This window comes from Heterodontus francisci, chromosome 43 (genome assembly GCF_036365525.1).
Source record: "Heterodontus francisci isolate sHetFra1 chromosome 43, sHetFra1.hap1, whole genome shotgun sequence".
NCBI lineage: Eukaryota > Metazoa > Chordata > Chondrichthyes > Heterodontiformes > Heterodontidae > Heterodontus > Heterodontus francisci.
In genome coordinates this window covers 19177793-19202985 of record NC_090413.1, presented here as the reverse complement: position 1 = coordinate 19202985, position 25193 = coordinate 19177793, and the positions used below count along the sequence as shown (strand labels likewise).

The window sequence follows — 25193 nt, the reverse complement described above, 5'->3', positions numbered from 1 at the left end:
AGCATCCAAGGCAGACTTGACAGCTGTGACGTCAGTACGAGTCCAATGCCAAGATAAATTCTGTGGCATACGAGTGAGCAACAACTCCTTCCCCACATCGTTAATCACACAGGGAGCAGGCAGCATGGAAAAGGCCTGTACAGTTGACATCTAACATGCAAATAACTACAGGAATTCCTTTACAGGAACAAACTGCTGACATGGCGTTGTAGTTTATTAACCCCTTCCTGTCTGGGAAAGCAGCCTTTGCGCCAGAAAGCACACACCAGGGAACAAGGCAACTAAATTACTTCACCCCGCAGTGCTTGGGGTCTGTTCTGGTATAGTTAAGAGCAATGGATGCACAGAAAAATATCTTGCTTCACTGAAGTTTCCAAGCTGGTAAAGCAAATTAATGTTCTGGTGCTGTACAGTATTAGCATTCATAATATTGCCAAGTCCATCAGACCCACTTTGTAGCCCTTAACTGATTTTGCTGCTCCACATGCCTCAGACCCTCATTGTGATCTTCCCAGTTGTGCGATGCCATTCATTTTTTAGGAGTTTGAACATAATTTTTTTTTTTTATAAAACAGTGGTTTTATGACAGATATGGATGCAAGATACTGGCACCTGCCAGGGCAGGCCATGCTTTATGAGGACCCCTTCAAAACCAATCACCACAGCGCAGTCTGCCCAAGCGACAGCACCTGATTCAGCCACAGTTTCCAATCAAAGGATAAATGTAGCTCCAGGCCACCGTCAGTAGCACCATTATCAAAACATTTCCTATAATTAATGACTGCGGGGGCAAAGTCACTTGTTATCTGGAAAAAGACATGGCAACCATATGCACTCGCAACATCCCACAAATAGCCACGTGCTGCATGTCCAGTTAATCTGCCCTTGCTGGTGTTGGCTGAAAGATGGATGTTGACTGGGACACCAGGCAAGCTTTGAATAGTGCCATGGCTTCTTCAACATCCACCTGAACTACAACAACAGGCTGACAACCCAGCATTCTAGCAGTGCTGCACTAGAATGCGAGACAAGACTGTGTGCTCAAGTCCTGGAGTGGCATTGAAATCAATTAGTCAGTAAAAACTTAAATGCTGACAGCTGATGCCAAGGAAAACGTTTTCTGCCATTGATAATGAACGGGAAGAAAATCCAACCCATAAGATTTTCACGAACACTTTCAAATGGCAACTGCTCAAAATGTGGGGGGGGGGGGAAATAAAAAGGTATAAAAATGTCCATTTCAGACAGGTATTGGAACAAGTGCATATTCATTCTTGTTTCTATCTGTTGCCACACCTCGAAAAGGGTGCAGTGTAGAATTTACATATTCTACAGTGCAAGTCTCTTACTCCCCCTATAATTTGTAATCCCTTACTCCCAACTAAATTCCCAGTTGTACCCTCCTTTGAATCAAGTGATATAAAGTTATCTCAATAGTTTTTTTTTTAATTGATTCTAAGGTGGAACGCTGATGCAATGTGCTTTTGAATTTAAAGACTAAATCTGGTTTGGTATGTCATAACACACGTGTTAGCTTATCTCAGTTGATAGAACTCTTGACTTTGATCTGAAGGCTGTCTGTTCAATGACTTGAACCCAGAATCTGGTATGACACTCCACTACAATACAGTAGTAGTGATAAATGTGATAACAGAAGAAATAGCAGGAGTAGACCATTCATGTCTTTGAGCCTGCTCCTCCAGTCAATATGACCATTCTTGATCTTCTACCTCAACTCCACCTTTCCGTATCATTTATTCGGTAGGATCGAAAAATCTATTGATCTCAGCCTTGAACATGCTCAATGACATAGCATCCACAGCCCCTCCAGGGCAGAGAATTCCAAAAGATTCACAACCCTTTTAGTGAAGAAATTTCTCCTCAATTCAGGCCTAAATGGCTGACCCCTTATTCTGAAACTTATGCTCCAGCCAGAGGAAACATCTTCCCAGCATCCACTCAAATCAATCCCCTTAAGAATTTCACATATTTCAATCACCTCTCATTTTTTCTAAATTCTAGCAAATTCAGTCCAAGTCTACTCAATCTGTCCTCATAGGATAATCCCCTCGTTCCAAAAATCAGTCTCATGAACCTTCGCTGCGCTCCCTCCAAGGCAAGTATATCCTTCCTTAGGTAGCTGCCCCTCAAGATCAATGGGAAATATGAGAACCCATCTGCCTGTTCACAAAGTTGAAGATCCCATGGCAACATTCACATGAATAAAAGTGTCACTCCAGTGTCTTGGCTGTCATTCATCTCTCAAACACCACCAAAACAGATCAGCGTGTCAAACATTTACTGTTTGTGCGATCTTCTTCTCTTCTCTTCTTCTCTTCTTTGGCCTCCTTGTCTCGAGAGACAATGGGCAAGCGCCACATCAGAAAGTGATTCATTGGCAGTGACATTACATCCCGAAGATCTGATAAGTTTCTGTATAAATGCAATTTTCTTTTGCTCATCAACAAAATACAACACAAGTCCTTTAATCGTGGGTCTTGGTCGAGGTCTGCGGACTTCTCAAGTTAGATACTTGTGGTTGATGAGATCATCTGGATGCCATGATGAAATTCTTGCTGGTTACTCAGACCCCACTCATTCCCACCCACCTTCAACCTGTACACTCCACATTATACAGAAAAAGTAATCATTTTCTCAGATGTCACACCAACTGCGTTAGTTCAGCTTCCTCCCGACCTTCTATGAACTGCCCTCAGCATGTAACTGTTTCCATGTGCTCCTGAAGTTACTAATTCATGCAATGTGTCAATATTCTTTTTCCATTACGAATGCACATGACCTCATCAGTTATGGATCATGAGATCCTGCTTACTCAAGGGGTTATCTTCACATTTCACTGGTCCTTTTATTGCACAACTCAAGTTACGGTGATTGTAGCCCCTCGACGTATAAGGGGATTGTTTGTACAGCAGTGAGATTTATAGTATATCCTTTATAACAGCAGCAACCCTTTACTGTGTATTACACAGCCTTTTGACCTCGAGAGGGCATGAAACACTATGAAGCACATTGCATACCCAGTAAGGCTCAAGTGGGAATTACCCGCTGTAATATAGAATCAGCAGCCACTCCCTGCAAAAATTAGATACATATTTCAAACACAATGAAAGGAAATTCATTTTGTGACAGGAATAATACTCAAATAAAGTCAGAGGAAAGAAAACGGCCCTTCAACCCATTTAGCTGCCACCATCCAGAATTCACGTATAATTGTGTCATGGTTCCCCCTCTCTCACCGGCACCATTTGATCCCCTACTTTAACGAACAGTAAGTTCCTCTCCTGCCTGTTGTTAATATCACTAATTGTCACTCAGTCCTTTTCTCAACAGGTATTATTCCAGCTCTTTTCAACAGTGTCAACTGACTCCAAATCAACTTCCTGTGGGAGGAAAAGTTTTATCTAATCTCCCACAAAGCTCAAGCTTGTGAACTTTGTACTTATAAAAAGCTAATTCCTGTTACACAATGAACAGACTCCACCCCACCTTTGCCTTTTTTGACTTCAGACCAGCTCTGTAAAGGCCAGCCCTTGGTTGCACACCTTTTCATTGGTTTATTTTCTTCCATTTTTTCCCTTTCCTCAATGCTTTACTATGGCACGGTTAAACGGGCAACGGGAAAGTTAGAATATGTTGACCAAATAGTATTATTCATGCGTTAGGAGTGTGAGCAAGCTACTTTTGTGGGGGCATCGCAACTCAGTTACCCAGCGTCCACATTTCAGCAGGTTTTGCTCGGCAGCGATCAGGAACAGGAGTTTTGGCTGATCTTCACTTCTCTGACCCACAGATAGTAAAACCAGCTATAGCATCCCCCCCACCGCCATCAACACCCCACCAGAGATCTGCTAATTCAGCAAAGATCAGAGATTGAATCTGGGATACTCACGTTGTTAACTCCAGGAGCCATCAGTGGAGCAGGGCTCCAGACCTTCTCACTTTCTACTACTCACTCGGGCTACACTTTGTGCCAATATGAACAAGTCATATTTGCGTTGAAACAGAGTGCAGCACTAATGAGCAGCGGAAAATAGAAAGTGGCAGATCACAGTGACTGCAGCTGGACTGGGTTATGTGACCTGGACCAACTGCGATCAATGCAACTGAAGCAGTGAATTGTCTTTGGTGCATTCTGCGATAACGCAAACGCAATAGGTTTTCTCACTGCACTAACACACTTGGTGACTAAATAGTTTCTGCCTCTCTGCCAAAACCCAACTGGTTACAGACAGCAATCGTGCTGACTCAGCATTAACGATCAACAGCAACTCCTCCCACCACCCCCCAACCCCAACAACATTGGACAGTAAGGTATGCTATTGACTCTTATACTACACGTTTGGTCTCACACAAGTCTCCCTGGAGATTGTGGACACAAATGATGAGACACACATAGTATAGTGTGACACTATATCCCACATCGTACATATCATAACCATCTAACCTCTGAATAGTAATCCAACAATGACCTATTTGAGTGAGAGTTCAACACTTTCGCCACAGCTGAAACTGGCATTTGAGAGACATATGAAAACCAGCCGCATAACAGCCCCAGGCAGAGACCTGTGTGATTGAGTTGTTCATGGATAGAAGCCTCATGCAATTAATGCAGTCAGTCCCTGTGATTTGCCGTTCCACAACTCTTGCCACAACAAAAGTCACTGGGACCCCTCTCGAATATCTGCTTATGTGAAGTGATGCACAGCCTCTGTCTAAAACCTGGAAAATACCAGCTGTCCTGCCCTCTCTGAAGGCTCAAATCAGGTGTCTCCAAACTTGTTGCCTTTATGGACCACAGGGGTGTGTAGCATGGATCAGGGGTCCAAATGAAGTTCAAACCCATATTTCCATTAATCTGCAGCTATCTCAAACAGCCAATTCCTTGTCAGTATTAAGAAGAGCCTTGTCCAAATCTCCAAGAATGAGAGAATTCAAAGAATGATAAATGCAGAGAAATACAAGCCCAAATATGACTACGTTACCTCAGTTTACAACTCTGATTGCTCGGCTCAGGGGCTGCATGTCACCAGTCTGGACACCCCAAGCAATGCTCCAGTGCTCCTATCAAATCAGGCATGTCTGTGTGGTGAGAGAGTGTACAATCCCACCCTATAGAGGTTGATCCGGCCCAGCATTTGCCTGAACTCCCAACTTGAGCACAGCTGATGACTTAGGTCACCAGTGCAACAAAAGATAGAAGAGGTGAGGCACCATGTGAACCCACTACAAGCTTCCTGAACCTGGCATTCAAACATGACGAAGTTGAAAAACCAATGTAAAAGGTCCAAGGAAGTAGAAATGACATTGGGTTTTTCCAACACTTCCTTTCACTAGCAGTTTTTATGACTGACACATGACTCGTGATAATCACAAACCATCTGCCTGATGTCACTGAAACCACTGACCTCACTAAATCCTCTCAATCAACCAACGAAAAGAACATTAAATTACGAGAAGATGAGTGTACAGGAAGACCTTGATGCTAGGTACTAGATGCTGAGGCTAAAAATGTATCCACGACAAAAAAAAGTCGCAAAACTTCAACTCCACCATCAACTTGAACTAACTGCTGTGCTTCTACATGTTGGATCAGCTGTGCTTACCCTTATAGGCCATAGAATTGAGACTTTAAGCCCCACTCACTCCCAGAACTGATACCTCACTGAATTAAATGAGAATTCAGGAACTTACTTCCTACAACAATAAACTAAGTTTCAAAAGTACTTCATTGGCTGTAAAGTGCTTTGGGACTTCCAAAAGGTTGCGAAAGACACTATATAAAGACAAGTTATTCTTTCTTACTTTGCATGCTGCAACAGATGACTAAGTTCCCCATCACTTTTCCAACAGGTATCTCCCAAACCCATGACCTCCACCACCGAGACGGAGGAGAGCAGCAGATGTACGGGAACACCATCACCTCCAAGTTCCCTTCCAAGTCACACACCATCCTGCCTTGGACATATATTGTTCTTCCCTCACCACTTGATCAAAATCCCAGATCTCCCCAGCTAACAGCATTGTAGGATTACCTTCACCACACAGACTGCAGCGGTTCAAGCAAGACATGCAACTATATACCAGTTCCCAAGAGAATCTCAACAAAATGAAATTGCAAGAGAATTTCAGCATTGTTAATAAAAGGACTACATTTTTTTTTTATCAGTCAAGAGAATAAAATTGAATAGCTTTTATTAAAATATTTTAATCTGCTTAATTAAGACAAATTTTTAAATCAGCTTCTTCCCACCATATAGTATGAACCTGTACTGATTTAATTAGATCAGGAATCGATTGTTGTGAGACCAATTGCCCACATTAAGCCATGTCTCATTATTATTCAATTTTCCCCTAATCAGTCAAAACAGATTGTGTTTCTTTGTCAGGCATTTGTAAAATCTTCCAAGCTTTATAACAGCACCCATAGGGTTAATGTCATTGTTTTTAGACCAATTTCCAGCATCTGTTCTTCATCAAATGACATCTTTATATAACCTTGTGTTAAGGTTAACCTCCAATCAGATTGGACAGATGTTCCCTATTTCCATTTAAACAGGTCTTGTTAAAGTTTCCATAAATTCTGTTGCTCTCTCACAGGGAATGGGCAGTCCATGTACAGTAGCTTTTGGGAAACTGAAAACCTACACCAAGGGATTGAGAGCCTCAGTTCCTTCTTGGTGGTTCTCACCTTACCTCTGTTATTGCACGAATTCTTGATGCTGTTGCAGTCATTTTATCTATGTTGTCTCCTAGCCAGTCTTTTAAATGTCGATGCAGGGTTTGCTTAGTCAGGGCCTTCCATCAACGTAGAGCTAATTTCTACTTAGTTTTAGGTACAATATACGGACAGTTCCCATTTTCTACTGGCTGAAACAGCTGGCACTACCAGCGTTCCATCCCATTAAAATATTGTGTCCCATCCCATCATAATGCTTTGTCATAATGCCTCACTCAACCACCCTATCTTAGTGTCCTGTGTAATACTCCAGAAAGCCAGTTGCTGAAGAATGATACTTTACTCAGCCTTACATTTATTTAGAGTGAAACATTACAAGCGCACACTCCTAACTCAACCCCCAGTTTCAGTGAGTGTCTTGTTAGATGTGCTCAAGTGAAACCCCAATTAATGCCCTCCACCTGCATATAATTCAACACAATTGATATACAGTTAACATCCTGTCACACTATACTGCCATATCTTCTGGTCAAACCAGCTCTTTTAATCAATAGGAGATTCACTAGCCTTACAGGAGGTCTGTATTCTGAGTGTCACAGATTGAAGTGGGCATGCACGCTTGGCACGGTGAGTAACTGTCACTGTGTAACACAGTACTCTCAGTGCAGTAATTGGACTGGCACCATCTGAGCAACAGCATGGGACCCCTCGTTGCATTCTGGCTTTTCAAGTCCAGGGCTCTGCTCCTGTTCTGCTGCTCACTTTAAGTAGTGACACGGAGTGCAAGCTGTTGCTTCCTTGAGTCTTTTGTTTAATCTGTTTGGACATCACTCTATGGCCCAGAGTACGTTTTTCTTCATGTGATGTTGATGGTGCATTATCCTCCAAGACCTCTGCACTGTGTACATATATTTCCGCCCCCCCAAAGACAGGCACTTCCCATAACAATAATGTTGCTCCAAGAGCATCCTTTTTTTTCCCCCCATGTTTTCCTGGGATGTGGGGGTCATTGGCAATGCCAGCATTTGTTCCCCATCCCTAATTGCCCTTGATAACTGAATGGCTTGTAGGCCATTTCAGAGGGCAGTTAAGAGTCAACCACATTGTTGTGTGTCTGGAGTCACTTGTAGGCCAGATCAGGTAAGGATGGCAGATTTCCTTCCCTTAAGGACATTAGTGAACCAGATGGGTTTTTATGACAATTGATGATAGTGCTGTGAAACTATTACTGAGACTAGCTTTCAATTCCAGATTATTAATTAATGGAATTTAATGAATTAAATTAAAATTCCACCAGCTGCTGTGGTGGGATTTGAACCAGTATCCCCAGGGCATTAGCCTGAGCCTCTGGATTACTAGTTCAGCCACATTCAGCATTACCACTATGCCACCGTCTCCCCTCAATAAAATCCGTATGGACACCACTCCATTCACCCTTGGGCTTCACCCAACACCTGCCTCTACGGCCCAGCTAAGACTGAATAATACACAGCAGAGACACCATTGCATCTCTGCTTCATGGTTTGTTTGTTCTCCAATACACAATTAGGCTGTGCTGCTGGTTTGGGTCTCTATTTAACATATACATCTGCTCATCTATATACTGACCATTCTTCTCCTTTTGTGCATCAGAAACCCTAATGTTTGGGCGAGGACCCTCTGATATAGCATTTCGGGCTTCCCGCTGGTACCTCTGCCCAGCACTTCGTGTCAATGAGTCACACTATCTCATAGTGTTATAAAACTCCCAACACATTTCACTTTTCGTTTGCATGATGTGAAATCAGAAATGTATTCTTTGAGAAAATACAACTATCTGCTACACCTAGTACAGAGAGAACATTGTCCTCAGTCATTTAAGCTCAGATCACATTGAGAAGTGAGTAGGTACACGCAACTGAGTCTTCCCCATCCCAATTCCCAACGGCAACTTCATAACTGCTTGTGCAAAGACATCGGAGATGAAAGGACATACCCAACAAATGGATATCAGCCATTTTGACACTGGAGGATCCAGGCCCTGGAAATATTAACCACAAAGAATAAATTCATGAACTTACAGCAACAACTGTGATTAAAATGCCTGCGGTGCACAGCACAGGGTCACTGATGGTCTCCACTTCCTTGTATGGGTAGCTGATGCTCTCGTCATTACAGTAGAAGCCACGTTTGTATGGAAGGACCATGTTGAACTCGACCATGAAGAACGGCAGGGAGGCTGCAAGAGACGAGACAGCGAAAATGAACAGCTATGTGTGACAACTTGAGAATAAAAGAATTACATTAGCTTCTACATAAAATGCATTGCAATACAATCCAAGAATATGAAGGGATTGTTCTTTTGTCCTTTCCGCCTCTCTCCCACCCACCTCTTCCTCAACTCTGCACTTGCTTAATGCGCGTTAAATCTCTAACTTATGCTAAGTTTGACAAAAGGTCATCACCGAGTCGTTAGGTTGGTTTCTCTCTCTGCAGATGCTGCATGACCTGCTGAGTATTTCCAGGTTTTTAAAAAAAAAAACTATATTAAAAAAAAAAAAAAAAAAAATCGACTGATGATTAGGGATTTACTAACAATGAAACAATAGTGGAATATGGGCAGTTATTTGCTTGTAATAGTTCCCACACATCTTCCGGATGGACTGATGAGGGAAGACAAACAAATCCGCCAATTCATCTTTTAAGTTAGTCCTTTGTCTCATTAAAAACCAAGACTGCTGTTAGCATGAAATGTACATCCAGTTTTATCTGCAATTCAGTTAAAGTGGAGCCTATTGTATCCCAACATTCAGGAAGGGCCGTTAGTCCCCTAAAAGGGGCACTTTTTACACTGATTATCCAGTGTCACCCTTATTGGTCCATCAAAACAGGTCCTTCTCTAAATTACCCGTTACTGCTCAGGGTCTGTTTCTCTCCTCGAGAGGGTTTATTGCATTATTAAAGATGCTATAGAAGTACAACTTGTTGGAATCATGACATTTAGAAATAGAGATATTTTTATTCCAGCCCATGAATTGTTTTTTTTCAGGGGTTTTTACATATTTTACAGAATTGGAAAATTAGAAAAGGAAAAGAGTATTACTGATTCCGTCATGGCTATTCCCAGTGTGAAAAATCCAACAACTGACAGTTCTTTTCTTCAATTAGCTGCACAGCTGACTAGGTAACAGTATCTGGACCTTCTATCCCCTTGGGTGACACAGTGGAACTGCAGCGGTCTATTCAGCCCATCGAGACGGCTGTGTTTGTTTTTATTCTTTCATGTGACAGTCACTAGCAAGGCAACATTTATTGCCCATCCCTAATTGCCCTCGAGAAGGTGGTGGTGAGCTGCCTTCTGGAACTACTGTAGTCCTTGAGGGGCAGGTACACCCTACAGTGCTGTTAGGGAGGGAGTTCCAGGATTTTGACCCAGCCACAGTGAAGGAACGGCGATATAGTTCAAAGTCAGGATGGTGTGTGACTTGGAGGGGAACTTGCAGGCAGTGGTGTTCCCATGCATCTGCTACCCTTGTCCTTCTAGGTGGTGGAGGTCACGGGTTTGGAAGATGCTGTTGAAGGAGCCTTCGTGAGTTGCTGCAGTGCATCTTGTACATGGTAAACTAAAGGTCTACACGGGTCTGCAAAAAAAAAAAACAAACCCCGACCCGCGCCCGACAGAACCACATCCGACCAGAGTCCTTCTATTTTTTCCCGCACCCGACCATCAGTTAACTTACCTTCCATTTTTCACTTCGTTGCTGATCTGCACAAGCTTAAAATAACTTTAAAAAACACCTTTCTAGTCCAAAAATTATATTAACAGTGGAGCCGCTTACAGTGTCCGACCCGGCCTGGCCCGACCAGAGCGGAGCCCGAATGCCGGATCTGGAAGTGCAACCCGACCCGGCCTGAACCCGACAAGTCGTCGGGTAGCAGACCTGTATGGTAAATGCTGCTGCCACTGTGCGTCAGTGGTGGAGGGTGTGAATGTTTAAGGTGATGGATGAGGTGCCAAAATCAAGTGGGCCACAGTTGCTTTTTAACTATTTAAGCCCAGGCTATCCTGAGCCTTGCAGAATGTTTACGTAGAGTGTTAGGGAATTTGTATGCTGGGGGTGTCTGTGCATTGCTCTTAGTCAAACCAGAATGAGTGATGACTGACATCTCCGACAAGATTGAGGGCCCATTGGAGAAGGAGCATCCATGACACGGTTAGTAGAAGCTGGCTCTCCCATCCTTCTTGATCATTCTGGAATTCTGCTTCTCCCCGGAAGGTGCCATTGGGAGTCTGGGTTATTAAACTGGCCTTATTATTACTTTATATGTTGTGAGTGCTTCACCCAGCCCATACAGGAATCTACCCCCTCCCAGTGTATAATACTAACCCCATTTTATACAGGAATCTACCCCCTCCCAGTGTATAATACTAACCCCATTTTATACAGGAATCTACCCCCTCCCAGTGTATAATACTATCCCCATTTTATACAGGAATCTACCCCCGCCCCAAGTGTATAATATTATCCCCAGCCCATTCTGTAATTCCCAGTTCTCCAAATGAGGTTTGTAATGATAATTGCAGAGGATCAAACCCAACATCTCAATATGACAAATTAGGATTGTGCAACTCCTGGGTTGAGATTAAATCCCTTCTGTCCCTGATGAGCATTAGAAGACTAATGTGAAATATTACACTGGTAGTGTCATACTGAAAGGTCAGTACAAGGTTTCCCATCAGTCTTCTGATGTAATACATTTAGGGGAATAAAACCAACTGTGGCCAGTTCAAGCAGGGGGCATTAAAAGTGTCCTTTCTCTGACAGGATAGGGGCATTCATCACTATCTTTTCACCTCTGCAACTTGGGTTTAAGTTCAGCACAGGTACAGGAGATAAAGGAATTCAGTGGTGTAGTAAGATCAGTTTTGTAGATTCGGCAACACTACCTGCAAGTCTGGAGCTGACTTTAAATTCACCATAGGCTTACTGATTTTAATTTAAGTATAAAGCATCAGGGCATTTTCATACCCATTTCCAGGGTACATAAAGTCACAATGGGTAGTGCCCCAAAAACATGAGCGAGAGAGGGGGGAGGCAGTGAGGCAGACAGAAAGCATGAGCACGAGGGAAGAATGTTGGCGTGAGACAGTGAATGAAACTGGTCCAGTGACACAGTGGAAGGTACCGTGATGTTGGGACTGAGGTGCATTGCCAAGTCAGAGGGGCAGTGTCTCTAATCCATACCATATCTGGTCTGAGAGTACCAATACCACCTGGGGTGCAAAGACTGAAAGTGTTCAGCCTCATTTTAAAATCCCTCCATGGCCTCGTCCCTCTCTACCTCTAACTCCTCCCTCCAGCCCCACAACTCTCCAAGGTCGCTGCGCTCCTCCAATTCTGGCCTCTTGAACCTCCCCGATTGTAATAATTCCACAATTGGTGGCCATGCCTTCAACTGCCAAGCTCTCGAAATTCCTCCCTGAAGCTCTCCGCCCCTCTAACCATCTGTCCTCCTTTAAGACGCTTCTATTTTGACCAAGCTTTTGGTCATCTGTATAAAGATATCATGTGAGTCAAATTTAATTTGATAACACTCCTGTGAAGTGCCTTGGGATGCTTTACTACTTTAAAAAGGTGCTAGATAAATGCAGTGTGTTTTTTTAAAAACTTGAATAAAAATGCACTCACGCATAACTGAAACCACAGTATAAAGCACAGCTGGAATGTGCAGTTGACCCACCCCAAAGTGGCAGGATTTGAGGACTCCATCTCTCAGGGACATTCCTTTTAGTTTCTTCCTGTTGCATTCTCGTGAATCTGCACAAATCTACAGTCCAGAATCTTTTCCCCAAGTTACAGAAACCAATAGAAGCTGCCAGAGTGTGAATTTATTCATTGCTAGTGGCAGGTTCAGGTTTATTTGACTCCAAAACTACTTCTCCCTTTTAAAATGTATTCTCTCTCTTTCTCTCTGCAAACCCGCCCCGCCACCTTGCCACCCTCAACCCCAACTCGTCAGGAAAGCCCAGGCTGTGAAATTCTCCACAAGTTGCATTTCTGCTCAATCAGAAAGTCAGGAAATGTGAACCGTATGGGCGGGCTGGGAAATGTCAGTGCTTCCCTTCCTCGGAGATGGAATGTCTTGCCGTCAGATGGGGAATGGATTAAATTCAGCAAAATGATTAAGTTAGAAGCAGCCCAGGGTCTTGAACTGGCGACCTCCTTGCACATTAATTCTGGCCACACTCCTGCTTGCCCAGCCCCACATCTGCACTGTGTAATGCGATTTATCTTCAAACCTTCCTCTGAGACGGGGGCTTAAAAAAAAAAAAAATGACTGATGGAGGTGTTCAAAATTATGAAGGGTTTTGCTAGGGTCAATAGGGAGAATCTGTTTCCACTGGTTGGTGAGTCAGTAACTAGAGGGCATATACTAAAACTCATCAGCAACAGAATAAAGGGAGAGGCTGAGAGGTTTCTTGGCCAGAGTACATAATTCAAGCAGAAACTAAGCAAAATTTCCAACAGCTTTTAAAAGAGAAATGGATAAACATGAGAGAAAAAAGCAGATTGGGGAAAGGGGACTTAGTGGCTAGCCCTTTCAAAGAGGGCTGATTGACTCCCCTCTGTACTGTCAAGTGTTATGGTTGGCACAAATTAACTTTTTACTCCCTTCTCAATAAATTAGAACCTGTTTGAAGTTTGCTGCTATTTTATTTCTCACTATTTCAGAGCTAATCCACTGTGTTTATTGCTACGTGCATGTGGCCTGTGAAATCTTGCTGAATGTGAGAGGCAACTTTCTTAAAAGTAGAGACACGCAGTAGCAAAAGGATAGAAACCACAGGGAAACAGAAGGATGTAGTGTTTTACCTGAAGGTCATGTGAAGCTTCAAGGGAAATCAGAAAAGCATTGAATATCAGGTTCCTACAAGTTGCCCTGGAGGTGTATGCTCCATCACCACAGTGATGCAGAGCTGTACAGATTTCAAAGCTCTTTCAACTGTACCAAGTCAGGGCAGTAGTTGTGGTGCTACCATTGGCTTCAGCTTCCTACACCCACCCCACCCCCGAGTGCTATTCAGTGACTTGGGCAAGATTGGGCTTTGGCCTACATGCCAACAACTCCTGATTAGATTCCAAAGATGAAGAATGGTCAATTGAATGTGGTACCAGATGACACCAACACCTTTGGAATGATACCTTAAAAGGGAGGAGTCAGCACCTTCAGGAAGGAGGGAAGATGACCCAGCCATGCATTACATTAGAGTAGAGAGGGCAAGTGGGTGAACTTCCACCAGCCTCTGTTGATGTTGGTTCACTTGTGGTCACCAAGAAGGCTGCAAGAGCGCGATTCTGACTCGCAGCGAGAAGGCAAATAGTCTTTTTGCTGCTCATTTGTCAAAGTTATTATAATTTCATCCACAAACTTGATCCCTGGAACTCCCTCCCGAACAGCACTGTGGGCGTACCTACTGCAGCGGTACAAGGCGGCAGCTCAGCATCAACTTCTTAAGGGCAATTAGGGATGAGCAATAAATGGTGACCTTGCCAACACCCACATCTTATGAACTGTATATAAAAACTTGTATTGGACCGATCAACATACTGAAACATATCAAGGTGCTTTACAAAAAAGGGAGCAGCAGGCACAGAGCAGAAAGTAGGAGAGATATCAGAACAGGGAGCCAAAGACTGAATCAAGAGACTTTTGATGGTGGAGAGGGAGGTTCGGGAGAGTGTGAAGGGGTGGAATGGTTGCAAGCTCTACTAATCGATGATTGTTGCAGTTTGGGATGCACATCGTCACAATTCTGAAAGCTCAGGTTTTCTTTACAATAAAATGGTGGATGCCCATTTGTCTCCACAGCAATTCCTGAATTGAGAAACCAAGAGTGTTCACAATTCTCCCCAACATCAATTTGGGCTAAGGGGTGCTCAGTGAAGTGTCACTGATCATGAACTGCTGCTAAAGCCACCATGGAACTGTGGAGGAGGAAGAGTGAATACAAACACAAACTCACATAATGCAGCTGTGTCAGGCATCTGAAAACCGCAGAGAGAAATGTAACTCAAACCAGCTTCTAATCCAATAAACCATCCGTACACAACACAACACATCTCAATATTTCTGTGCTAGCCGGAGGAAGACGCGGTTGAATAAAATATGTGTTTACTCCATTTTCCTTGTTATTGGCTAGCTTTCCTATAATGATAACAGGATTGTTTATAGGGTCACATTAACCCATTCTAGGACAGCTGCGACAAGGGCCAGCCCAGTAATTAGTCAGAACTACCCATGTCCCCATTCATTCCATAGAAAGTGCTCTTATTGATATCTGTTTTGTTTCTAAACTTTTGAATGTAACTCAAACCAGTTTTTAAATCTAATAATTATCTGTGCACTGCACAAAGTATCCCATTGTAGTAATATTAACTTTCAGCTGTTGCCCGTCAGGCATGGTAGTTAGTATAAGTCAATTTAGATGCAGTGACCATTGAGCTGTTGAACTAAGACTGACCTTAAGATGTGAAAAATGTGTTTACTGCTCTATTCCCTTTTCCTTGAACCCCTGTAAGATTGTTTATAAGGTCACACTAATCACTCAAGGACAGCAGTGGCAGACAGAAATCATTCAGCATTGACTGCCATTCATCCAGCACTAACCAGCAACCATTTACAAGCTTATATACTCATATAAAATAGCAGCAGCCAGTCCCCTCCTTTCCACACTGAACAGCCCAGTCTTTCCTGACAGTAGGAATCAGCCTTATGGCTCTTCTCTCAACTGCTGGCGACTTGGTGACCAGAACATGGTATTCAAGGTGCAGTCTCACCAGAGCACAGTTTGAACAGGACGCCCTCTGATTTGCAATGTACGTTTGTAGCTCGGTGAAAAGTATTAACCATACAAAAGAAAAAAAAAAAAAGTGATGCATATACACCAGAAATAGACTGAATTAGTCAAAGATGAGATGTCCGGTGTAGAGCAGCAAACAATAAAGACAATGGAAACATTGACATTTGTGTAACACATTTTCAAAGAAAAATGATGATGATGATTCATCAGGAGCAGCAGTGCAACGATTAAAGTCTTTACTCGAGCCCAAAATATCTGCTGGTCACACATGGTGGAGTCTTGCTTGTAGAAGTAGTGAGGTATTTACCATTGCGATCCCTTTGTTACCTCGCAGCTACATACTGAGGCAGTAGGAATCCCTCTCCATTAGAAGGCACGCCAGCGTTCCCTTCACCTGTTGTTAGAGACCAAGTCAACAGAAAGCCTAAACGCAAGCCAGCAACAGATTGCTGGGAACAGCTCCATCGATTTCTTGGAAATTGAGCTGGAAATCAGGAATAGACGTTAGATGGATGGAGTGGGACTCCTTGGGGAACTCAAAATCCTTTGAGGCAGTAAACATTCTCTCTGGTGTTCCAGGACTGATGGTAAAATGAGCAAATACTGCTCCAGTGAGGCACACAGAGGGCTGACAGTTTGACTTAGTGCTTTGGTATTATAGACGAGTGTGCAAAGCTCAATAAATAAATCCACTGCCTATTGGATTACTAAGCTATAACAAACGCTGAAGGTCCCAGGCTGCATGAACCTGGCTGATCATTGCCAGGGAAGCAATATGGTGTCGATTTTCTTCTGATTATACTCCTCTGAAGCGCCTTGGGACAGTTTACGATGTTAAAGGCACTGTATAAATGCAAGTTGTTGTTGTTGTTGTCACAGAACTTGAGAAAAATTTAGGTAGGATTCTGCTCTCAGTTGCTATTTGGAGGCGCCTGCCGGAAAGCACGTGCCTGCAGTGAGAACTGGATGTGGCTCCACCATGATGCCCCTTGCAGGTGAACAGCCTACCGATATTCATCGTCTAGGATTCCATATGAATGGTCGTTTAGGTGAGGCAATGGAGGATCACCTGTACCCATGAATTCCTAACCTAGCTACGTCAGGAGGTGAGGAAACCTGGTAAGAGAGGAGGTTTGTAGTAACTGGGCTGAAAACGTGAACCTATTCAAACCCGAGTGGGTGCAATCTGGCTGGTGAGGAACTAGGTTTCAACTCTGTTTAATTTTTGTATAAGGGCAGATTGTTCTGTGCAGGAAGATGATTGAAGTACTAGGCTTGTTTGCACACTGAACTATGGGTTTCTGGCACAGGCATACTAGCAGACCAGATGAGATTTGTAGACTGTGAGCTTGAGTCACAACTTGATACAAAGTCCAAACTGAGACTGGTCCACTCACTTCTGCAAAGTACAACCCTGACAACTTCCCATAAATAAACGGAGCCCTAACATCTTGCTTGGCGTGACTGCAAACTCTATAACCAAGAGGCCATAAACTAGAGCTCAGTTGGAGGATGATGAATGTGTGAGAGAGTGTTCTTGGTGAAAGAAGTAATTGAGGTTTCAAAAGAGATAGAGTAAGGCACAGGATTACATTTTTGTAAACTTTGTATTCAACCAACTGGACTGCAATGGTCCTGTGCTGTGCTATATACGGAGTGCAAAATGCAGCAAATAAAATAAAAACAAAGCAAGGCCTTCATGCCTAGCATCTTCTGTGAATTGTAAGGCGATAGGGTTCATACCCATTACTAGGACAGGGTAAGTACTCATACCGGGAGAGAGTTTCACACCTGCTGACAGTCAGGTAGCCATACTGGGAGATGTGCGAGCAATTCTACCTGATGCTAAAGTGTGAGCTTCAGTAGACTAGTAAGCAACAGGGGACGTGGGCAATCTGTACCAAACCCTGATCACAAGGAAGGAGTCTGCTAATGTTTCAGTATAAACAATTCCACGTTCTGACCCAGTGAGCAGACTAGGCTACTACATAGAATGAAGGAAAGGATGGTTGTTGGAAACCAGACTCACCCTTTGAGTGTGCTGCTATGATACCTCTGCTATCGCTGGCTGGGAAATCTGATATTTACAAGCATGGGGGTTGAGGGGGATGGGGAAATGGGGGAAGAGAAAGTGGTCTGCCAATGATTGGGAGTGAGCTCAAAGAGGAGTGAGCTGACTGTAAAGGGCCAAGGGCAATGAAAACAATGGCTCTGGCACGTGGATATGTCTCGCCCAGGTTAGAATGCCACCTATTGTGGAGACACAGTTTGACAGCGAGAGTGGTTCTTTATCAATGAACTATGATACTACCAGAGTCGATCACTACACTTCACATCACAGCGGAGAGATTATTTTTGCTGCTCAACGTGAAGGGAAAGATTTTGCTGCTGCTTTTTACAAAAACGTTTCCCCTCCTCTCAAGGTGCTAAACTCTTGGGGTACCTTTCCCCAGAAGCTCGCTGGCCAGTAAAAGAGCAAGTCCTCCTGTATAACCGTGGACCAGTGAGCAAGCGATCCAACCTGGGGCCTTCTAGTCTGTGTAGCTTTGAGCTACACAGGCAGTGCCTCATCCACTAGGGCATCTGGGATTGAAAGAGGCTCTTTCATTCAAGAAATTCAAGGTCTCCTCAGCATAAACATCTTGACCTGCAGAGAACCAATAACGAGGATGTGGCTCTACAAAAATCTGCCTTCAAATCAAATTACTCGCCACACAGTGGGCAGGAGCAGTGGATGCCCTGTTGGATAGAGTTTCACAAAGACTCCTTCAATGAACCATTGTACTACCCAATAATGAGATATTGCTAAGTTCCCTCCTCCGGTTGTGTGAATAAAGATGTTGTATAATATTTCTCCGCACCATTCAGGACCAAGAGGGTCCCTGGTTCCAATTGCAGTCTGCACCAAACTACTTGATCTCATCTGCAGTGGCGCCGGGGCGGTTGTTAGGAGCAGCAAGGGGCTCTGGGTAAGGACTCAAACATTTGGGCTTCCTGCTCCCAATCATATTGTCAGGTGAAGCTAGAATTGGGCTCAGCAATTATAGTCAAATAGCCTGCTGACAACTCGCTATCTAGGCCCAAGAGTAACAAGTGGCCACTTGGATGGGCCAGCATGCAGTAGTGAAAAGCAGTGCTTCCCGGACAGATGGGGTGAAAGGGGGCCACAATCAAGGGACAAAATGGACAAGGGAACATAGATGAAAAGGTGTAGGTTGGCAGCATTTTAACCTCGTCAGTAGGTCATGGATCCACGCCGCACTCTAGGGACTTGAGTGCATAATCTAGGCTGACACTTCAAAGCAGTACTGAGGGAGTGACGGCTCTGGAATGAGTCATTAAACCTCCTGTCTGCCCTCTTAGGTGTACATAAAATATTCCAAGACACTATTCGAAAATGTCCTGGACAATATTTATCCATCAGTCAACATCAAAAAAAAAAAAAATCCTGGTCATTAACTCATTGTGGGATCTTGCTGTGCACAAATTGATTGCTGCGTTTTCCACAATCCAACAGATCTTGAGGTCGTGAAAGGTGCTACATAATTGCAAGTTCTTTTCTTAAAGTTACATTCCCCAGCTAACAAACATTTATATTATAATGATGCACAAAATTCCTCTGATGTTTTAATTCAGAACTAATTGCAACAGTCGGCAGTTAGCTCCAGGCATTGCTTTCTGCTGTTGCCAACATATCTGCTCAGTGAAAATTCTTTCCTTATTCTATCTAAAGGATAGTTACTAATCTGATAACAGTTGCTACTTGCTGTGTTCAGGTGAGGAAAACTGAGTCATTGCTGTTAAAATCCCAATACTCTACTATCCCGCTATTCTATCCTTCCAATCCTCTCATCCCCATCCTACCTTTGAAACCTGACTCAGTCCATTTTCACAGCTGCTGACTTTTACCCTGCTGATTCTGAATCCCCCTCACTCCTCAATTGATGGAAAAGCCATCAACCATCCCTCACATCCACTGAGCTACAATTCTCCCATCTTCAAATCTTGGACCTCACCTTCAGTCATCTTATCTAATCCTTCTCCCAACTGCTAATCGGTATCCAATCCAGCTTGAGATCTTACTTTTTTTTTTTAAAAACGGTGCCATAAAAGCCGACTGCTTAAAATTTTTTTTAAAATGTTAAAGATGCAATCCTGGAGCAAACTTTCAGAAAGAAATTCATGTTTTTACTTTAGAGTGTTCTCCTGCTGGGGACTCTTTGTCCCTGGGTTAATACTGAGAGCCAAACCTCAGACTGGTCCCTTGCTTCTTCAGTAAAGCAGGGTTGCCAATTTAGCAATTTAGGTTTGTGTTTGTGGTGGGGGGGGGGGGGGGGGGGGGTGTGGGAGGCTTTGGCAGGCCCAGCACAGATGCAGCCTGTGGTTCACTAGCAGGGGTGGGGTACAGTTGCAGGAGTAGGGCTCTGGCCTGTTAAAATCGCTCCGATGAGAGGGGACCGCTACAGCATGCACACGGGAGAAGCTCAGAGTCGAGGGTAATAAATCATAAATAAAACATAGCTGCATTGCAAAGCGTTTACACTGCGAGGCAGGCCACACGCAATGAGCAAATCACCCACTTATCACTGTACCTCCCATGGTACTGTTGATTCTATAGTTGCACAGCCCACTTGGTAAAAAGGGACCTTTCCAAGAATTACTTAATAAAATACACATTACAACACAAGGATTATACCTCGTCAATACAGCTCCAGTTCCAGACCAGAGTTTACCAGATACTGCGCTCATCGGAGGCAAGCAACCAAAACAAAAGCTTTCAAATATTTAATCAACTGTTCCAAGCATAATTTAATTGATGCAAAACAGAAAAAAGATTCTTTGAGTGAACTGCTAATTATGTTAAAATTATCCAATGAAAAAGGGGATGCTTGATAAAACCAGACCCGAGAAACAATGCAAGAGGTTTCATTAGGGACTGACTAACAGCACCAGTTAATATCCAGGCCTGAGGGGAGGCTCAGGGAATTGGGGCCTGGTTTACTAGCCAGCAGTTGACAGCGGTCAAGTGTTTACTCCGCGAGTTATTTAATCTTTTGTCTCTTGTTAATCCCACGGCAGTTAAGTGCATCCACTCTGGCAGGATTTCTTCACAGATGAGATGCTGTGTAAAGGTTTCATGTAAATAAACAAACGCGACAGTTAAGATACACAAGCTGTCAGTCACCTCATCAGGTGCAAATTGGCAGGCCATTCCTCACCTGATAAAAAGGGATTTCTGTTGTCCCAGCTCATTTGCACACTGGTTGCCTAGGTTTCTAGGCACGGGGTTAGGTCTCGAAGACATTATGGCTGAATCCTGCCCTCAGTATCTACTTTCCTCAACAGAATGGAAAAGTGCATTTTAACTCATTGCTATTGGGCCTGCAGTTTAGGGTGCTGTGATTGTTCCCACTGACCCAGGCTAGGACATGGGGAAGCAGTCAGGGTTCCCACTCCTGATTGCTATTCAGTTAACTGCTGGAAAGCCCACGTGGACTCAGGTGAGCACAGGGTCAGGGCTTCACCATGATGTCCCTGCTATTCAAAACCCATCAGTCGTCTTGCAGGCAAAAGAACAATTCATGTCAGCTGTCTGGCAGCCATGCAATTGGAACTACTGCAGCCACAGCCAGCACCTTCAGGTGGGGAGGGAAGGAGAGAGGGAAATCTAGGGAGAAAAAACCCTTCAGCCAATAGCCGAATTCCTCTTCAAGAATCAGAGATCCCACAAAAGCTGCAGAATCTGATGTTAACAGGTCAGCTTGTTCCCACTTCCTCTGCCAAAGGCTAATCTACAGGGAACCAACATAAATTGGTTGCACAACTGTTTGTGCACTGGGCGAATACTTCACATTCAAATACAGCATCCAGATTGGGTCACGTACAGAAGGAGATTCGCAGCATCTGCATTTGGAGAGATTGGAATGTGTTCTGCTGAGGCACAACATAAGTGCGCAATAAACCCACTGGTCAAAAAAAAAACCCAGCCATAAACAAAAAAGCATGTTGCTCAAAAAAACACTAATACAAACCGTTCAAAAAAAAACTTTGCAATAAACACAGCCATTAAAATGGTGCCCTAAATAAAAATAGCAATAAACAAACTGCTTCAAAAGTACACAGCAATTGTCACGCTGCTTAGAAACCCGGCCATAAACTAACTGCCCAAAAACATAAAGCAATAAACACAAGTCTGCCATTGCTCCTTCATTCCTCCTCTTACCCTCCCACCCAGGTAAAGTGAATCTGGGTGGTTCACCACTCTCTGTGCTGCTGGGTGTGATGTCTATTACTCTGCTTTCGACGGTGTTTGCCGTCACTTTAGCTGTTACAGTGTAGGTCACACATGAACAGGCATTAGGAATGCAACCCAGCATTTGCCCCACCTGACAACTTGCTTTCTCCTAAAGTTAAGGAGTGTAAAAGTACAGACAGAGAGAGGCTACAGGAATGCATGCTGGCATTTCCTGTCTGAGATAACTGATAAACAGCAGATAGGGATTGTTTTCCATATAACGTGACAAATTACGGCAGCTTCAAGAAGCATTTTTGTTTCCCTCGTCCATTTCATGTCCTCCTTTTCCAATGTTTCTGCTCGTCAGTGTACTCTTTTAATTGGGGGCCTGTGACACTTTGGTACCTCGAGATTCAACTGCAGAAGGCATCAGAATCAATCCTCATCCTGCCCCCCCCCACCTAAAATACTCACACCCCAGTAGGGTTCACAGATAGCAGTCAGCTGAAACCCCGGTCTGATTTTGCTGCTCACTAGCTCTGGCATGTCGAGACCCAACTGCACCACCCGAGCTCTGCTCTGAGCACCGACCGTCTCCACCCTTTCATAGTGACATCTGTGGCCCCATCAGCTGTACGGATTTGGACGGAGTGTTACACACAGCGAGTTACTCAGTCGGGTTGGGATGGCTCCATACAACACAGGCAGCCCAGGTGCAACCTGCTTTAACCCTGTCTGAAAATAGTGACATCACAACATCATTCAGACATCCCTTATGTCTTAGCAAACATGTTAACTGCAACAGAAAACTGGCAGTTGTCAGCAATCTTGCTCACCAGTGCCACAAGGACAGTTAGTCTGGAATGAAAAATGCAACAGTGGTACAACCTCTGTTGAGCTTTGACTGTAGGTACACTGATGAGGTAGTGCAGAGAGAGTTCTACCCTGCACTCAGATCGTACCGTGCCTGATCTAGGAATTTTTGATGCTGACAAAGTGAAAACACGTCCCATTCACCAGAATTAACACCCGTCACCTAGGTCAACGCACCATGTGGATTGGACCACGGTTGAGGTAGAACACAACGGACACGCTGGGTTTTGCTTTTTCCTCCTCATCAAGGCAGCGAGTGACTGAATCACACAGAACAGCAAGGATCACTGTTTGATCCCCAGTCTGTGCTGGGTTAGCTAATCCTCGCTAGAGAACCAATTAAAGATGCTACAATTGGCTTCTGTGCCCATGATCTAATAATGTGGGGGGGAAAAAAAAAAAAGAGAAATCATTCCAAGCTCTCACTCCGAATTGCTTTCCAATAACACCTGCTGGAATGAGCGTGCCTGAATGCAAAGACACATAAGGACAAGATCAGCTTTGGCTGTGATGCCCCTATATCTGAATATCATGTTAGTCCAGACAAGGAATGTCAATAGGAGAAGGCACTTGGGTAACAGATGGAAGAAGTGCCTCAGCAACCAGTCAGCACCTTTTAGAAAAAGAGAAAACAGGAAGAAAAGTTCTCCTTCCCAGGAGCACGACTGATCTCATTAATAAACTGTCCACTAAGTGAGACACTGGTACCTTCATCATCACCATGCACATCAATTAAAAGGCTAAGGAATTACTGCAGAATCAATCAATCTAAACCTTCCAGTCAAACACGTCAATGAACAGGGCCTCAGCAGGTGGTACCAGGCCTGCACTCAAACCTATTAAAGCACTGGGAGAGATTCCCCCTCAGCTGTTGTCTGTTTTCGGAGCTTGTTAGCTGATAGCTAATGAAAAGCCTCCACTGATTCGAGTGTGATTAATACTCACTTTCTGAGAGTAAACAATGGACATTACTGCTGCCCTTTGGAGGGTTCAATAGTTAAATTTAATTTGAAATGGAGCCAAGCAATCAGTGCCAGAACACTTAGTACAGGGAATATTCTAGGAATTGTGGGCAACTGGGAATCAAGGACGCTGTTGACTAGTAATTGTAGACATCAGCATAAATTGCACATTAAATATTCAATATTTGAAAAATCTTAGCTCAAGTTGATTTAATAAGCAGTTCAGAGAACTGCCCCATATTGCAATATTTTCATTTACGAATCCATTTTTGTCCCAAACTGGGAGGATTTTGAGTTCATGCCCCAGTCTTCCCCACTTTGTGATTTCAATCACAGCATAACAGAAAGGCCAGGGGGAAAGGGTGGGGAGGAATTTCAGGGTTATACTGGACTGTCCGTACACACCTCACTCACGTGGCCATTCCTCATCTATGAACAATAGTGAGTGTCAAAACGCATGAGTAATCACAGCCAACCTGATCCAACACAGTCACTAGATCATGATCAGGAGTAGCAGCTATGACTGTTGTTTTTTTTTCTACCTAGCCCAGGCACAGAGGCATGATTGTAGCTGCTGAAAATTCTCAAGATTGTTTCAATCAAACGGAGTAACAGGGACACCATTTTACTTTGACGTTAACGAAAGACTGTTCGCCCATCAGGTAGGGCCCCAAAATTTTCTTTCAGCACTCGAAGAGTTAACAGGATTGACCACAATAATCTGATTGTTTAACTTTAGGGTAATGATCAGCCTGACCTCAAAATGTCCCCGTGTAACTCCTTTTAGATTCTCTGTCAACACGCCGAGAGTAGAGGTGAGGCAAAGGTTAATAATTAGTATTGGCATTTTATATCCATTAACTCATGACTGTAACCTTACTTGAATTAGAGTCCCTGGTGGCTCACCACTATAGGCAGTAATAGCTGAGCCATGCAACCAGAAGACCCAGACTTCCATTCCCAACCTGTGTTGCACTAGGTCATTTCCAGACTCGGGGTAGGTAGGGGCACTACAGTTGGCTGAAGTGTCTTGGGGCCGGGGAAGGAAAAACAAACAAAAAAAAATAAGCGAAGGGTCTCACTCCCATTCACTATGAAGTGACTGCGTGAAAGTGCACATGTACATGCATGGAACTGAAATGAGAACAGAGATTCCCTCATTGTCCAGACTCTCTCACAAGGAATGGCCAGATGAGGTTGACTAAATTGAGCTAAACTAACCTGCTGGAGTTTTTTGATGAGGTAACAGAGAAGGTTGATCAGGGCAATACTGTTGATGTGGTGTACAGGGACTTACAAAAAGCATTTGATAAAGTGCCAACTTGTGAGCAAAGTTATAGCTCATGGAATAAAAGGGACAGTAGTAACATGGATACGAAATTGACTGAACAACAGGAATTAGAGAGCAGTGGTTAATGAAAGTTTTTCGGACTGGAGGAAGGTTTGTAGTGGAGTTCCCCAAGGTGGGTGTTGCTGTTATATATTTAATGACCTAGACCTTGGTGTACAGGGCACAATTTCAAAAATGTGCAGATGATACAAAACTTGGAAACATTGTAAACTGTGAGGAGGATAGTGTAGAAC

At 43.7% G+C, this 25193-nt stretch overlaps 1 protein-coding gene across 2 annotated transcripts in view; it reads right to left on the bottom strand.

Annotated features, from left to right (window-relative positions):
- LOC137355673 (phospholipid phosphatase 3-like) overlaps positions 1–25193 on the bottom strand; it is a 63115-nt gene that overhangs the window by 21877 nt on the left and 16045 nt on the right. The window contains exons 1-2 of one of the 2 annotated variants that reach the window (XM_068021067.1): positions 20759–20807; positions 8758–8915 (exon numbers count right to left, since the gene is read on the bottom strand). In XM_068021067.1, coding sequence (XP_067877168.1) covers positions 8758–8915; positions 20759–20792 — 192 coding nt within the window. In that variant the 5' untranslated portion in view covers positions 20793–20807. Of the gene's footprint in view, positions 1–8757; positions 8916–20758; positions 20808–25193 lie in introns of those variants that run through there. The other variant, XM_068021066.1, reaches the window with a different exon arrangement.